The sequence below is a fragment of the Dipodomys merriami genome, unplaced genomic scaffold (assembly GCF_024711535.1).
Source record: "Dipodomys merriami isolate MVZ:Mamm:240054 unplaced genomic scaffold, mDipMer1.0.p SCAF_36, whole genome shotgun sequence".
NCBI lineage: Eukaryota > Metazoa > Chordata > Mammalia > Rodentia > Heteromyidae > Dipodomys > Dipodomys merriami.
The window spans coordinates 2993880-3010418 of NW_027205159.1; the positions used below are offsets into that span (position 1 = coordinate 2993880).

At 42.5% G+C, this 16539-nt stretch overlaps 1 protein-coding gene across 2 annotated transcripts in view; it reads left to right on the forward strand.

The window, feature by feature from the left end:
- The window catches only part of Npas2 (neuronal PAS domain protein 2), a 176707-nt gene that overhangs the window by 129243 nt on the left and 30925 nt on the right, over positions 1-16539 (forward strand). For both annotated transcript variants that reach the window (XM_069988544.1, XM_069988545.1), the window contains exons 6-10: positions 2178-2298; positions 3297-3410; positions 14514-14632; positions 15271-15353; positions 16343-16449. In XM_069988544.1, the coding sequence (XP_069844645.1) occupies positions 2178-2298; positions 3297-3410; positions 14514-14632; positions 15271-15353; positions 16343-16449 (544 nt within the window). The remainder of the gene's footprint in view (positions 1-2177; positions 2299-3296; positions 3411-14513; positions 14633-15270; positions 15354-16342; positions 16450-16539) is intronic.

A 16539-nucleotide genomic window follows, 5' to 3' on the forward strand; every position in this document is an offset into this window, starting at 1 on the left:
CGGGCTGCAGAGGACAGCTAAATTAGATAGGGACCATAATGGAGGTGGAAAGACCAGTTTGTCAAATCATCTTCCAGGCAAGAGATTAAGGGAATTTGGACAGGAGTAGAAATCAGAAACACAAAAGAGTAGAGCACCTGGGTATAGGGATGCACACTTGTAGTCGTAGCACTGTGGAGGCTGTGGGAGGAAGATCAAGAGTTCAAGGCTAACCTGGAATGTATTGTCTCAAAAAATATTTTTTTTGTCGGTCATGGAGCTTGAACTCTGGGCCTGAACACTGCCCCTCAGCTCTTCAGCTCAAAGGCACGCGCTCTACCACTTCAGCCACAGTGCCACTTCTGGTTTTCTAGTGGTTTTTATTGGATATAAGAGTCTCATGGACTTTCCTGCCCGGGCTGGCTTTAAACCATGATCCTCAGATCTCAGCCTCCTGAGTAGCTAGGATTCCAGGCATGAGCCACCCATACCTGGCTCAAAAAAATATTTTTTAAAGAAGGGAATGGAACAGAGACAATTGGAAGAAGGAAGATCAGGAAGCATGTGGACATTGAGTAATGAATGGAGGAGGTGAAGGTGAGAAAGGGAGGGACCAAGGTATCACCTGGGTGTGTGGTATGGGGAAATGACTCTCGGTGCCATCTGGCAATGGCAGAGATGAAAACCCAGTGGTTGAGATGAGAACCCAAACTGCAGAGAAGATGGGGCAGGCCCTGGGAGCCATGTGACTGGTGTCTGGGGGTATCTAACTGAAGGAAGTGGAGCATAGGAGTTGGTGGAAATTCAAACTTCAAATTTGAGCTATAGCTCAAGTAGTAGAGCACCAGTCAGGAGCAAAAAAAAAAAAAAAAAATCCAAGGGACAGCACCTAGTCCTTCAGTCCAAGCCACAGTCCATCACAAAAACCAAAGCAAAACAAAACAAAATTCAGAACCTCAACACACTGGCCAACATCCCAAGTGCTCAGAAACCACGTGGACAATGCAGATTCAGATTTCAGGCCTTTTTTCTCATCACATAGTTTGATGGAACAGGACGGTATCTAGACCCTAGCTATTATTTTTTCTGTAGCCCACTATCCGGGTACTTGAAAACAGTACATCTCCAGCAATTAGAGGTTACTGAGAAATAACAGGCAGCCTTTTGCTGGTCTGAATGTTCAGAAAGGAACCCCATGCAGTCTTTGGGGGGTGTCTAAGTAGAACTCCTCCAGCCAGAAGGCAGTAGAGTTAGCAAAACAGGTCTCCTCCAGTAGGAGCAGACTTCATGCTTTGTTCTTTCCAGAACCCTGGGCAATAGCACAGGTGCATTTGATCAACTACAGAGGATTCTCCACACCTACACATAAGTTCCACATCCAAGGATTCAACCAGCCACAGGTTGACAGTACTTGAATATACATGCATGTGTACTAAACATGTACAGATCCTTTTTTCTGATACAGTATAGCAACTATTTTAAAACAATTATATTTCATTAAATATGTTGTCTAGAGATGATTCAAATTGTATAGGAGGATATCCATCAGTTATATGCAAATATTATGGCATTTTACTTAGTAGACTTGAGCATCCATGGAATTGAATATTCATAGTTGGTCATGAAAACAATCTCCTGAAGATATCAAATAATAATCGCAAACTTTTTGTTTTATTATATGCATGTCTAATCGTTCCTTCTTTTTGAAGATTGGAGATTTAATTCAGGGCGAGAACGCCACTTAAGTCCCTTCCTCAGTACTTTGTTTTTGAGTTTATTTTTCAGATAGATCTCATGTTTTTGCCTTAGGTAAGTCTAAGGTTGTGATCTTCCTACCTCTGCTTCCAAAGTAGCTGGATTACAGACATACATCACTACACTAGATCCTTCTTCTCTCTCCTTCTTTTCCTCCCTTTCTTCTTTCTATCTTCTTTCCTTCCTTCTTTTTCAGTACCTAGGATTGAACCCAGAGCCTCACGTATGCTAGGCAAGTGCTTGTTATACCACTGAGCTACACCTCCAGTTCCCATAACCTTTTAAGTTACAATTCAGATTGAAAGTCTTCCCAGGAAACCAAATCTTAAACTTTGCAGTTCAGAAATGGCTTCTGAATTGTTAAAAAAAAATTCAGTTTTTACCTTTGATTTTATTGTTCATTTTCCTGCAGTGTGCACTTCTGCTTTTTATTTCTTTTGCAGTCGGATGTCATGGATCAGAATTTATTAAATTTCCTTCCAGAACAAGAACATTCTGAAGTTTATAAAATGCTTTCTTCCCCTATGCTCATGACGGATTCTCCCTCACCAGAACTCCTCAAATGTAAGTTTCAATTCACTGGTGTTAGCAGACCTAAAGATAAGAATTTTACTTCTGAAAGAAGGTTAGAATGAATTAAGATGGGGGGGAGACTAAATTTCAAGAATAATTTTCCTCATGACTCAGAACAGTTCCAAAATCCTTTGAGCTCTATTTTAATTTGAAAACTAAAACTGGAGTTTGGAATATATAAGATATTTGGGCTTTATGTGGAAAACTTGAAAGCATAAGAACTTAAGAATAATAGCTTATTTTGCATGTATGACAAGAGATCTTTTTTACATGAGTCTTTAATAAATAGTATGAAAATCAGTGGACAGTCTGCTTATTTCAGGGAATATTTACAATGTTAAATTTATGTAAGACCCAGTAACCAATGGCTAATTAAATTATTAGGTCAGAAATTGAAATTCTGTCCTCCAGAGGTTGTCATATGTTATTTATATACATTTGTAATTTTATGGAATTCTTTTTAAGTTTTTAATCAACATATTTGGCAACCTGGATAGAAGGCCCTGGTACTTATGAACCACGTGTCACTTAATGAACCATGCATGATTGCATGTGGTAGCAAAGATGCTTGCATTTGTTCAAGCCTCAGTCCATTTTCCATGCCTAATTTGTCCTGTCGTACATCTGATTTTACTTCAAAGCAAAGCAAAAAAAAAGATTAAATTAAAGAGAACGGCTCTATATGAGCAGCTTTATTTTAATATACTGTATGAAAACAACCAGAACTAATCAAGCCCGACATAACCAACCACAGACATCTGTGAGCAAATTAAGACTAATTAGGTCCAAGTATAGAATGCCGAATATCTATGAAGAACAACAAGAAAGGCCTGAGCTACAAAGGTTCGAAGCCATCACTCATGAGAAAAAGGTGCTTCTATGTGTGGACTGAATCCTGAAAGAGTTTTCACAGAGACGTGATTTGTGTAGTCTAGACTGTATGTGATGTTCATCTTCCTTTCTCTACTTTTCTTCCCTTAACGGCCCAGCTGACAACGATTTGGAGTTTTATTGCCATCTTCTCAGAGGCAGCTTGAACCCAAAGGAATTTCCAACTTATGAATACATAAAATTTGTAGGAAATTTTCGCTCTTACAACAATGGTAAGCCTTAATGTTCCCATAATTACAAGTGTCTTTTATCATGCAAACGTGCATGTGAAGGCCTAAGGATCCTGGAAAGGAGAGACAGAGGGAGGGAGGAGCAGGGAGAATGTATGCTTTCCTATTTGCATATTGCTCATTAAGGCTCTCTCTCATTGGAAGAGGAGGGAGAATGTGTGCTTTGATAATTGCGTTTTGTTCATCGAAGTGCTCTATCATTGGAGGAGAAGGGGAAAATGTATGCTTTCATACTGGCATTTTGCTCATAAAGCTCACTCCTATGGAGGAAGCACACACCCACTCCTGTTTGTTCCTGTGTATACAATCCCCCTGAATTGTGTGTGATTTGTTACTTTATTTTGATTCTAATTAAATAATTCTGTACTGTGAGAAACACCTTATAGTTAATAAAGAACAATGTAAGCTAGGCTTTCTCAGCCTTGCTTTCTGCATTTTTATCTCCCCTTTACAGCCCTGCTGTAAGCATGCGTTAATAGCTCTGGTTCATGGGTCATCAGCTCACTCACTCTGCTCACTACTGCTCAATGAAGGGGCTACTTTACCATGAGGCAGCAATCTACAATGGATAAATTATTCATCAGGAGAAGATAGGCAGTAAAGTCATTGTTTCTGAAATTACCCAGATAACTAATTGTCCAAACTCTGGCTGCAGAGGCATGAACTCTGACTTAAGTACTCATTTGACTTAAGTACTCATTTATACTTCAGACGCATGCAAAATGCATGATCAGAATGGTAATGCAGGCCTGAGGCCAGAAATTCAGTCCCATTATGGGCCCAGCAAGGAAAGGCTTGCATCTTATTTGCTGGCATCCTCAAAACTCAACACAAAACAAACAGCTTTGAAAAAATAGACAATGATGTTGACAGGCAATGGAGAAAAGAAAAACACCAAAGAAAGACAGAAACAGGAAGATGAGCTGTAGAAATGAGGGAAGGGCAGATGGAAGGTAGAGGCATGGTGAGATGAAGACAGCACTGACTTCTGCCACTTTTATTACTTCTGTGTAACTCTGCCTCCATGTGGTCCTCTTAGCCCAGGCAAGTTAGTCCCAGCCAAGTCCCAAGGCTGAGGCTAACCAGAATGGTTCCTTCAAGCTCCAAGGATCCTCCGGTGCATGTCATTTGCATAAATATGTGTATTCTAGATAGTCAACACAGTGATGCTGCCAGAACAATTTTCAGGCCCAGTGTCCAGGGTTTTTGTGGGCTCCCCCAGTGCCTTGGAAGCCTTCAGAGGACCAGCACATCCAAAGCTCCAGCTGGATGAATGATTAGAAGTGGCAGCAGATTACCTCTCCCAAGTGAGCCCCTAAATCTGAGTAAAGCAGATGAAATCAAGGCCTGACCATGTCTAATCCAACTCATCTGAAAAGCTTGTCCAAACTCCAAAAGACAATGTTAAGTGAATACACACAGAAGTAAATGGTAGCTGTTAGGCTACCTAGTTAGAGAACCAGACCTAAGAGGTCCCTTGTAGAAAACCCCAGTGCAGGTTCTTAGGGTGAGGCAACCATTTTTGATGCAGGTTCACAAGTCTTCCCCTAGAAATCCCAGTTCAGGAGATCTGAGGCCCAGAAATGGGCAGCTGGAAAGGACTGTGGAATTCTGGCTCAGAGTCATGGACTTGAACCAATGTGACACCACATGCCATTTTGTGGGGACTTCAGTGGTAGAGGTTCCAGACCGCTTTATCATTGAGTTAATGTAAGTAGTAGGTCAGAATTTGCTTGGGATATGTATGGGGGTGGTTCTCAAATAATTAAACATAGACCTACCATACGATCCAGTAGTTCCACTTCTGAGGATTTTTCCAAAAATATCAGCAGGGACTTGAAGAGATATTTGTGCATGTAGGTTTGGGGAAGCATTGTTTGCATAGACAAGAAGTAGAAGCAGCCTCTGGGCTGCTTGGTCCATTGCTGAGTAAATAATGGATAAAGAAATGAGCATATCATTACAATAGAATATTCAGCCTTAAAAAAGAAGAAAATTCTGACATATGCTACAGCTGGAAGAGTTTTGAAGAACATCATGCTAAATCACCAAAGGACAAATACATGATTGTGCTATTTATTATGATACATCTAATGTAGTTAAATTCATAGAAACAGAAGTAGACTTGCCTAAGATTGGAGGAGGGAGAAATAAGGAGCTGTTGGATGGGTAGAATTTCAGTTCAGGATGGGTCTGAGACTCAGTGAGCTCAGTGGTTGGATGCAACTGTGCAAAGATCTAGAGGTTCAGTCCCCAGCACTGAAGGGAAAAAGAGGGTAAACGTCATACTATTTGTGTTTTATCATAGCAATTGAAGTTGTTTGTGTGTTTTGGCCATAATGCTAGGTGCTAGAATAGCAGGGCATCCTAAGCAGCCACTTGCACAGAACAGAGGGGAGAGGCACCCTAGATTTCAAGATGGAAATTATGGGATGCAACGCCCACCCATCCCCATGACAACAGTGCACATAATTAAAAGAACCTGTTGTTGGCTAGTAAGAAGCTGTTGTATCCTTTGTGGATTTACATTTACACAACGCTCATTAAGAAGCTGACAAATATCACTTGGAAGCATCCTGTTTTTTTTTTTTATCACACTTAGAAGATTTCAAGGAAATAGGCAGGCTTCATTCTTGAATACCTGGGATTTTTTTAACACTTCAAGCTGAGGCTGTTTGTTTGCTTAAAAGAGTGTGTGGAAATTATGTGTGACTCTCTTTTTAGGCTGTTTCTGTTATAACATGAAGCATTGAAAGTAGAAAATTGAAAAATAAGAATGTCATGTCTCCTCAGAGCCTGCTGTAAGTTAGACAAGAGTCCTCAAATGTAAATGTGGAGCCCTCGGGCCCTGAAGCAAATGACCTCAAGCTTATTACACTCAGATGGGAAGAACTACAGAGAACCATAATGTGTGCCTATTTCAAAATATTAGAGGGATCTTGAATGTTTTCTCACCACAAAAAAAGATGAATTCTCAAGGAGATATTTATGCTTAGCCCAATATGAACATTATACATGTATGCAGGTATCCAAATGTCACATGGCTCCTAATTGATATGTACAGTTCTCATATGTCAATTGAAAACATAAGACTGAAGGTCTAGCTCACTAGTAGAGTACTGGCCTACTATGTACCACAGGGTCCTATATTCCATCCCCAACACCCGAGGAAGAGAGAAAGAAAGAGAAAAAAGGAGGAGGGGGAAGAAGAAATAAAACCAGAGAAGAAATAAGTAATTAAGTATGTAGGGCCAGGGCAGGGAAGAAAGAGGGTGAGATTGAGCCAGACAGGTCTTTTGGTGACCCTTAAATTACACAAATGAGGCACCTGTCTTCTTGCCAGGTAACCTAGAAAACTTCCAGGAATTCCTCCAGCAGGAACGAGCCTCGTTGACATGAATCCATTATGAATGGGCCTAGTTAGCAGGAATCTGGGAAAGGGAGGGTGTAAAGCACCTTTGCCCTTGCTGAAGTCACAAGTGTCCAGATTCACTGAGGGACGATGTCCCATCCACCCACACACACACAACACACAAACTCCAGTTCCCAATGTCAGTGTAACTATCACAACTCTTCCCCAATACTTGATTAAAATGGAACTTTTCCCCCACTCCAATGCCATGGAATCTTTCTCACTCCTTAGGATTGTATCAGCCTTACCCCCAAGAGCAAGGAAGGGAAGATAGGACTTTGTGGCTCTAGCCTAGATTTTTAATAAACATAAAAAGTACTTCACTATGCCAGGCAAGGTCCTGGATTCCACCCCCAGACCCTGGAAAGGGAGAGGGGAAGAGGGAGGGGAAGAAGGCAGAGAGGAAAAGGAGAGAGGGGAGAAAGAAGTTGGGGGGAATAAAGAAGTATCAGGAAATAGGCCAGGAAGTAGTCTTTCTGAGAAGTGTTCACTTGACAGTTTTTGCCCTGCTCTTGGGATGGGCTAGGATAGGTGCCACCTGTCTAGCCCTCTTCTAGGAAGAGCTGACACACACTTGACTAATAATAGTGGCATATTGACTACTTCCAGAATATACTTGAGATAGACCTACATATGTCCTGTAACAAATTATTGTTTTCAGTGCTAGGGATTGAACTCTGGGCTTTGTACTTTCCAGACAAGCACTCTTGTAACAGATATTTTTAAGGAGGAGAGATTCTTTTTACTTTTCCACTTAAATGTGGGCCAGGAGGCCTTCAACACCCCTCCCCTTAACACACAAGTGACATATCCCTTTTTTTTTTTTTACTGTAACTGGAAAGAAACTAGCCAAATGACCAGTTTCTGGTGGCTCACGCCTGTATTCTAGCTACTCAGGAGGAAAAGATGCAAGGATCTCAGCTCACAATTAGCCCAGGCAGAAAAGTCCATGGGACTTTCCAGTTCACCACCAAAAAGCTGGAAGTAGGGCTGTGGTTTAAGTGGTAGAGTGTCAGCCTTGAGAGGGAAAAGCTAAGGGATAGTGCCTAGGCCCTGAGTTCAAGCCCTAGGATGACACAAAATAAAGAAAAAACGAAGGAAGGAGGGAGAGAAAGAAAGAGAGGGGGAGGGGGAGAGACTGGCCAAATGCTTTTCAAAGGTGTGATGCATACTCTTGCTTTTAAGGGGGTCCTCAGAAGCAGTTTTGGCTCATGAAAGGTAACTTCCTGCTATGAACAAGCAATTCTTCCTTTGTGCCCTTGCTCCTCCCTGAGACTTGGATTTAAATGTGTAACTGACTGAAATCCAGAACGCAGCATTTCAAAAGTTGCTGGTGTGATTCCAAATAGGTCACCCTGAGCAAACATTCCACTCTGGGCTTTCCAGAAACCACACACCACAGTATAAAAGTTTCCCTGCCCTCATTTCACCTACTTGCCTGGAACCACACAGCCAGATTTGAAATATTGGCTGAAGCCAGGCCCTTTTGGCTTAGGATACTCAATTCCATATGTTTCCTGGGACTTCTGTAGGTTGCCTGGCTTTGAGGTTATTATTTGGGGAGTTTTGTTTCCCCCTTGAGCTTAATTAATTGAGATGTCTCACTTAAAGGATCAAGGCTCATGCATGCCAGACCTCCTTGGAAATGGAGTGGAAAGTTGAGCCAGCCTCATGGAAGGATTGTCTGATGTCTGTCACTGTCTCTTAAGAGTTCACAGCAGAGTATTGCCAACAAAGCAGCAAAGCACACCCCGGTGCTCATTGCTGCCCAATGAGATTGTGGTAGGGTTTAGATAATAAAAGAGAACATTTTGTTACCCAAGGTCAGTGTCCTGTGCAAACTTCTAAGGTTGAGTTAAAATAAGCAATGAGATGTGCTCATTCATTTATCTGATATATCTCTGCTTGTTTCAATTGGGGAGTGAACAAACTTCCATACAAGTTTTCCCATGGCTGTGATTTTTAAAAATGTGTTCAAGGAACCACTTTGAAGACTGAGCTAAGGGCCTATAGGAAATTTTACTTTCCTGAGCAGAAAGTATCTGTACCAGCCATCCAGTGAGTATCTTAGCAATGGCATTACAATCCTCTGGGCCCCTAAGAATACTTGGTGAATGAATGTTCTGTTCTGAAAAGTTTGCTGTAAGGCACCAGTGGCTCATGCCTGTAATCCTAGCTACTTAAGAGGCTGAGATCTGAGGATCACTGTTTGAATTAAGTCAGAGCAGTAAAGTCTGTGAGAGTCTTATCTCCAGTTAACCACCAAGAAGCCGGAAGTGGAGAAGTGGCTCAAGTTTTAGAATGCAAGCCTTGATCAGAAAAGCTCAGGGAGGGACCGGCTTAGTGGTAGAGTGCTTGCCTAGCATACACGAGGCCCTGGGTTTGATTCCTCAGTACCACATAAACAGAAAAGGCCAAAAGTGGTGCTGTGGCTCAAGTGGTAGAGCACTAGCCTTGAGCACAAAGAGGCTCAGGGACAGCTCCCTAAGCCCCAGGGAAGGGGGGGGTAGCTCAGAGACAATGCCCAGGCCCTGAGTTCAAGCCCCAGTATTGGCACAAAAAATTATACACATATATAATGTTATATCTGTGTTACATATAAGAAATAGGTTATATAACATGTTGTATATATAATATATGTGTAATTATATGTAATATATGCACATGTACGTTAACACATACACAGTTTCTTTTAAAGGAATTTATTTTCATTCCAGCAAATTGCAAACCCTCAACTTTCTCATGGCTTTTTCCTTCTCCCCCACATTGATTTTTTTTCCTCTAGATCTAGAAGATAAGAGAGACAAGCTAAGCTTTGCCTAAGCAAGGTGGGCAGTGCCCAGACCTAGAGGAGGAAGCGTGAGTGTGAGGCTGGCCTGAGCCCTGCCAGCTGCACATGAACAAGGCATGCTATGAAGAGGGAAATGAACCTTGAAATTAGGATTTGATGAGTGAGAGAGGATTTCTCATGAATGTGCAGAGAATTCTTTTCCTCTCCATAATCCGGAAACCATAATCCGGACGTGTGGAATGTCTGTCCCAGTTGGGATTTAGAAACAGCTCATCGTAGGTTGCCTCCCATCTTCCCAGACACCTACCTGCTGTGTCCTAAGTGTTGAGAGTACAGGCTTGTGAACTTGCATATTTCCTCTGGCCATGGCAACCGAGTTAGCACAAGCAGGCCATCTTTGATGAGAATACTTAACGACTCTGATGACTGTGCTGAGCCAAGCAAGGGCAGTACATCTTTTTCCATTCCTTTCTATTCCTTTGCTGCTAATAATCACTCATTTTTTTGTCCTGGCACTGGGACTTGAAATTGGAGTCTCAGCCCTTGCTTTGCCTTTTTACTCAAGGGTTGTGCTCTACCATTTGAGCCACAGCTTCATTTCTGGATTTTTGGTGCTTAATAGGAGATAAGAGTCTCAGACTTTGCTGCCCAGGCTGGCTTCCAACTGTGATCCTCAGCTCCTCAGCCTCCTGAGTATAGGATTATGGGCATGAGCCACAAGCGCTCAGCATTTTTTACTTTGTTTTTAAATATAGTCTCGTACAAATTGTTTGCCTGGGCTAGAATTTACCTATTTATACTTCCCCCATAACCGAAACACCAGATGTGTATCACTGTACCCAGCTGTTTATTGGTTGAGATAGGAGTCTCACAAGACCTTCCCCACTGCCCTCAAAGTGTGGTCCTCATAATCTCAGCCTCCTGAGTTGCTAGTATGACAGGCCTGAGCTCATCGTCCCCCCATAGTTATTCTGTATCCTCATCCTGACTGATTTGGGGATCACCTTTGTCTGGGCAGACTTAGAGCCAAACTTGGGTACATCCAAATGAAGTAGACATTAGTCATTCTGGGTCTCTAGAGAAGTAGGACTCTTCATTTTTGGAACCCTACGAACTAAGGCAAATCTCTTTCGAGGTATCTGAAAGTAGGGATGGTCACAATGGTCTCAGGACTTGAGAACCTGTGGACCTTTTTACTGTGAAGACCCCAAAACAGCACCATCCTGCATTGCTCCATGTAGAAACTCATGCCAGCCTTTGGGTTGTTTTCTCACACATGGAGGTAATTCAAGTGTGATTCCAGCCTCTGTCTCACCTAGGCTTTCTCTAAAAAGTACCTGTGCATCAGTAAGCCAATGAGCAGGCTTGAGTGCCAGGGTGTCCCAGAACCACACTCCGAGGCCACTGTCCCTCGGGGCAGAGTACAGGCAGCACTAGCTCATTCTATGGAGAAGCCACCCTGGGGTCCCAAGGTCTGAGTGCTAGTTAGCAGCAAGGATCAGAAGATTACTTAATGGACTCAGCCTTAACTTACGGTTTGACTGTGAGATGGAGTCTTCTCAAGAGATGAAGAACAAGTCCCAGTTCCCACCATGGAGATGATGATTTATTTAGCTTTTGGCTAGAATATATATATATTCTATGAGTCTATCATGTATCATGTTCTGGTCTGTATCTCTGTCTGTATCATTATTGGTCAGAGAGCTGAGCAAGCAGGACTGTATATACATTTAGTGGCAAATCCTTCTGAGAGGTAAGGAAGCCAGTTGTAATTAGATGGGGTTTTTTTTTCTATTACTTAAATTGAAACAAGTAATTGAATTCTTAATTAATGGCTTTAAACTACCTTGGGATGTGAAGTGCCAGCGAGTTATTCTATGTGCTAAGTATGACTGGGAGGGCTTAGGGAATCCTGTCATGAATTAACACTGAAATCCACAGAGTCTCTGGCTGAGAGTAAAACGCCATTTCAAACACAACAGAGAAAAAAAAATCTTTAAAAGCACTTCCTTTGCTTGTTCTCCACCCCACCCTTAGGTTTTCCCCTTGGCCTCTATCAAAACATCCATCCTTGATTTACTGTGCATCACCCCTGTTGGAGCCCTCAGATGTTAATGTTCCTTGGGTATGACAAGCTTGTTTGGAAGGAAGTTGCTCAGTTTTGGGTCCATCTGTAAAATATCTAGCTGACTGACCACAGGCTACAAGGATAAGGAAACTGCTCTTTGGGGCATGCAATTGCATCTTAAAGCCTTTGAAGATGAAATATCTCTTGGTCTAGGTGGTAACCTAGCCAAGGGTAACCTCTACAAATCCCTCACTTACTGGTTTGAGACTCTGCTGCCCATGAAGAAGGAAGATGTCTTCCCACTTTACCTGTTCCCCTATTCCTCTTCATTGTACGTCAGGAGAAAGGCTTTCTTGACTATCTAAGAATTTCATAGCCCAAAGGAACGCCTCCAAAAGGTAGAGATAGAAAAAGGAGACTTTCTGTTAAATTCCTGGGGAGTGTTCGGAAGTTTGCTTGGAAGGTCTTGGTATTTCAAAAGAGTCAGGAGAATTTATTAGGTCATTATCTGGCTGGGTAATGTCTCTTCGAGTCAAGCAGGGAATATTTCACATCTGGGAAGGTTTTAAATGTCTTTTTTATTATTACACAGATGTTCACATCTGCAGACCCTTCCCTTATGTGGAATTGTTTTCCTTTCCCTTGTTAAATTTCTTGGCTCATCCTGAAAAATAATCTGCAGTAATCTAAGCCAACTCACGACAGATGCAAACACTCTAGAGACCACTATTTTTTATTTTACCCACTTTATATTCCTGTCTGGAAACATTTATTGGTATTTATGTGAGTGAATTTAGAAGACATCTTTGGTAAAAATGAATTTATTCATGTAGTGGGAGAAGACCATATAAGACAATCATTTAGAGACCTATAAATATGTAAAACAAAAAATTAAAAACCTAAAATATAATTGCATAGATTTTATTTTAAAATGCATTCCATTTTCTGATTCTCTATCGGTTCTTAAAATGGAAAAGAATAATACTTAAATCTGCATGTTCAGAACATACATGTTATATAGTTATCCCTTAGTGTCCATGAGGGACTGGTCCCAGGATCTCTGAAAGATAGCAAAATCCAGGAATGCTCAGCTTCCTTAAATGGCATAGTGTTTACATATCACCTGCTCACACCCTGTGGTATGCCTTATGTCATCTCTATATTACTGATAATACTTAACACAATGTAAATATTTTGTTATACTCCTGTGCTTAGGGAATACTAACAAGAAAATGTCGGTACATGTTGTATACAGATAAAATCTTTTTTCAAATATTTTGGACCCACAGTTAACAAATTCAGGACCTTTGGATATGGAGAAACAATTTTATAGTCCCTACACGTTAAAAGCAGAGTCAGTTCTCAGCTCCAGGGATCCTAAACCTGGATGTGCATGGTAAGCCCACTCAGCTATGGAATTAGGTTGGTCTGGATGGAAGCCTGGGTCCCAGAGAGCCAGGTGGATAGTTGACCTTGAGAATTCCATTTAAGTGCTCAGTGGACTTGCTCAGATTTGACAAGGTACTTTTCTCCATTTCAAGATAGTAGAATTTTCTTGGCCCAAAGGTCAATCAGTTCTTCATAGTCCCTGAAAGTGGGTCAGGAACCTCCCAAGCAAGACTCCACTGATGCCACATGGTACCTCCCAGAGGCTGCTGGAGGCCCAGTCCTAGCACCATAATGAATCTAGAACTACACCTTCCATTCCCTGGTAGAGCCTGAGACTTGGGGTCTGCAGACCTGGGTGCCATCCCTGCTCGGTTATCTCCACTTGTAATACCTGACCACAGTTCAGTCTTAAAACCATTCTAGGCCTTATTTTCTTCATCTCTAAAGTAAAACCATAATGCCTTCCTAGGCTTGTGAGAATAAATAAGCAGACAGATATAGTCTCCTGTGCAACACTACAAAACTAGCCAGTTTTGCTGTGGTACTATTTTGCTATTGTATTGGTATGATCCCAGGTGTTGTTTACCAGGTTTCTGTTACTATAATAAAATGCTCACGATGGTGAATTTTTAAAAAGCAAAATGTTTATTTTGCCTCACAGTTTCAGAAGTCCACTACTTTTGGGCCTGTGACGAGGTAGCATGTTATATGGCAAGGACCTGAGGTGAAACAAAATGGTTTCCACCACAGCTTTGGTGGTAGAACAGTGGCCTAAAGCCTGCTTCTAGGTCCAGTCCCTTAAAGTTTCCATCAGCTCCCAATAGCACCAAGCTGGGAAACTTAAGTTTTTAACATGGGGGGGGGGGGGGTCGGGTGCTGTTGAGAGACATTGAAGATCCAGATGGTAGCACCCTAAATCCCAAGGCCACCTCCTTAGTAACCTAGCCCCTGCCTCAGCCTAGGTTCTCCAGGATTAGTTTCAGGGCAAAAGCTCTTCATTCGCCATGTGTACTTAGCCTGGACTGAATGGGGAAGGCATTATCACAACTTTCCCTGAGACTAGACCATCCGTGTCAGGAGCACCATCTGATTATGGGCTTGACCCTGGAGACAGCAGCTGTAGGAATATTCAGTCCCTTCCTATGAGATAAGGGTCTTGGGTTGTAGAACAGTTCTCCCAAGGCAAGAAGCAAAGGGCTGAAGGGCTGGTAGGAATGAGGGGCAGTGCAGTAGAATGGTCCCAGCTCAGATTAACCTTGTACAGGTGTCTGGTTTCCTCAGTGGTGTAATGAGACAGTAAGAGTGCTTCGTGTTGAAGAGTGAACGTGTTGGTATGCATAAATCTCTCAATGCAGTTTGTGTCACCCAGGTATTAGACAGCAGCTGTCATCAGACAAGGCTAACCCATGTGTTTCCCCTATCCAGTGCCTAGCCCCTCTTGTAATGGCTTTGACAACACTCTCTCAAGACCCTGCCGCGTGCCCCTGGGGAAGGAGATCTGCTTCATTGCTACCGTGCGTCTGGCTACACCACAGTTCTTAAAGGCAAGTCATCATGTGGAGCTGTTGGAGCTGGAGTCGCATTGCTTTATGGGAGAGAATGAAATTGCTATGAAGTTGTCACTAGCTTTGAAAAAAATCTCAAGTGTCTGGGTTACAGGCCCCATCTGAGACTCTAGTTTCCTGTATAACTTTATTTTCAGGGGGGGATGGCAGAAGGTGGGGACACAGATACTGCTGGATCGTTCTATCTTCCTACCCTTTGCATTAACGTGAACACTGCTCAGAGCAGGCGTGGGCCAGAGCTGAGAATCAGAAAGTCAAACGATTGACTCCTTCGGTATTGCCTTCCCATCCCTGGCACAAATGAGGACTTAAATTAGTCATTCAAATTCAGATGAAGAGCCATTTTGCACATGTTTACCACATTTTCAGATAATGGGAAGGGAGTGGTGTGACATTTTGGCTCCTGGGTATTTTTCCCCAGCTTGGGAAATAAATTTAGTATCAGCTAATACCGAAATTAGCTACAGATGACGAGTTTCAGTCCAACACAACTTGGAGACAGGCTCAGAACGATTTTAACTTCTGTTACCCACCATGCATTCCTTTTGAACAAACCTAGGGGAGAGCATCTGGCCCCCCCCAAGTGACATGATAATTTTTCCCCTCTTCCAATGCAGGAAATGTGTATAGTTGATGAACCTTTAGAAGAATTCACTTCAAGGCATAGCTTGGAATGGAAATTTTTATTTCTGGATCACAGGTCTGTAAAAAGAAAAACATATTTGGGTTGGGTCCTTTTCAAGTGTTGTTTGCAAGAGCCAGGCTGTGTGTGGGAGAGAAAGGTCCAGCCTGGTCCCCTGGAAGGGAAGGGCAAACTTGCCTGTTCCTGACCAAGGGGGCAGTGGGTGGCCTTCCATGCACCCGTCCACCTGTCCTAGAGCTGTGTTGGTTCTCTGTTCAGTTGATGCTCAGCCCTAGGACATCTTTGAGACGATCCACACTCTGGCCCTTACCATGTCCTACAATGGCAGAAGCCAGTGTAGAAGGATTCTCTCCTGAGGTTTCTTTCACCATGCCATAGATCCCTTAGTCCAGCCCTTTGTCTTTCCTTGGTAGTATTACTTAAGAATTAACCATCTCCCTTCTCCACCCTTTAATTCTTCATTATACTTAGCTATTGAGCTAACTCAATCTATAACTGTTTCTAATTGTTCAATACATTTTATTATCATTTGGGCTGGGCTCTGCCAAGAGAATAGAATATTTAAATGGCCAAATAATGAACTTGTGCTCAGTGCTGGTGGCTTATGCCTGGAATCCTAGCTATTCAGGAGGCTGAGATCTGAGGATTATGATTTGAAACCATCCTCGGCAGAAAAAGTCTGAGATTCTTATCTCTAATTACCAGCAAAAGCCAGAAGTAAAGGTGTGGCTCAAGTGGTAGAGCACCAGCCATGAGCAGAAAAAGCTAAGAAAGAGCAGGAGGCCTCAAGTCCAAGCACAAAAAATAATTAATTAATAAAATGAATAAAATAAGTAAGCCCTTCAGAAAAAACTAAAAGCTCTCCAGTCCTGACCATTGGAAAGTTTTTATCCCACATCCTCACCTCAGGCTCTTGAGAAATGAAGCCTCCATTTGGACCACCAAGCATACAAACTGCAGCTCGCATACTTCATCTTGACTGGCGTGACCAGCGTGTGTATCCGACAGGGTTTTGTCTGATGAGGAATCCCCTTGTCCTCCTGCAGAGCCCCGCCCATCATAGGATACCTGCCCTTTGAAGTGCTAGGCACCTCTGGCTATGACTACTACCACATTGATGACCTGGAACTCCTGGCCAGATGCCACCAGCATTGTGAGTACCACTTTCCCAGCCCAGGCCTTCTGCTTTGTCCACAAGGGCCCAGACAAAGGGCATTTTGCTGCTGGAAGTCTTTCTATTACC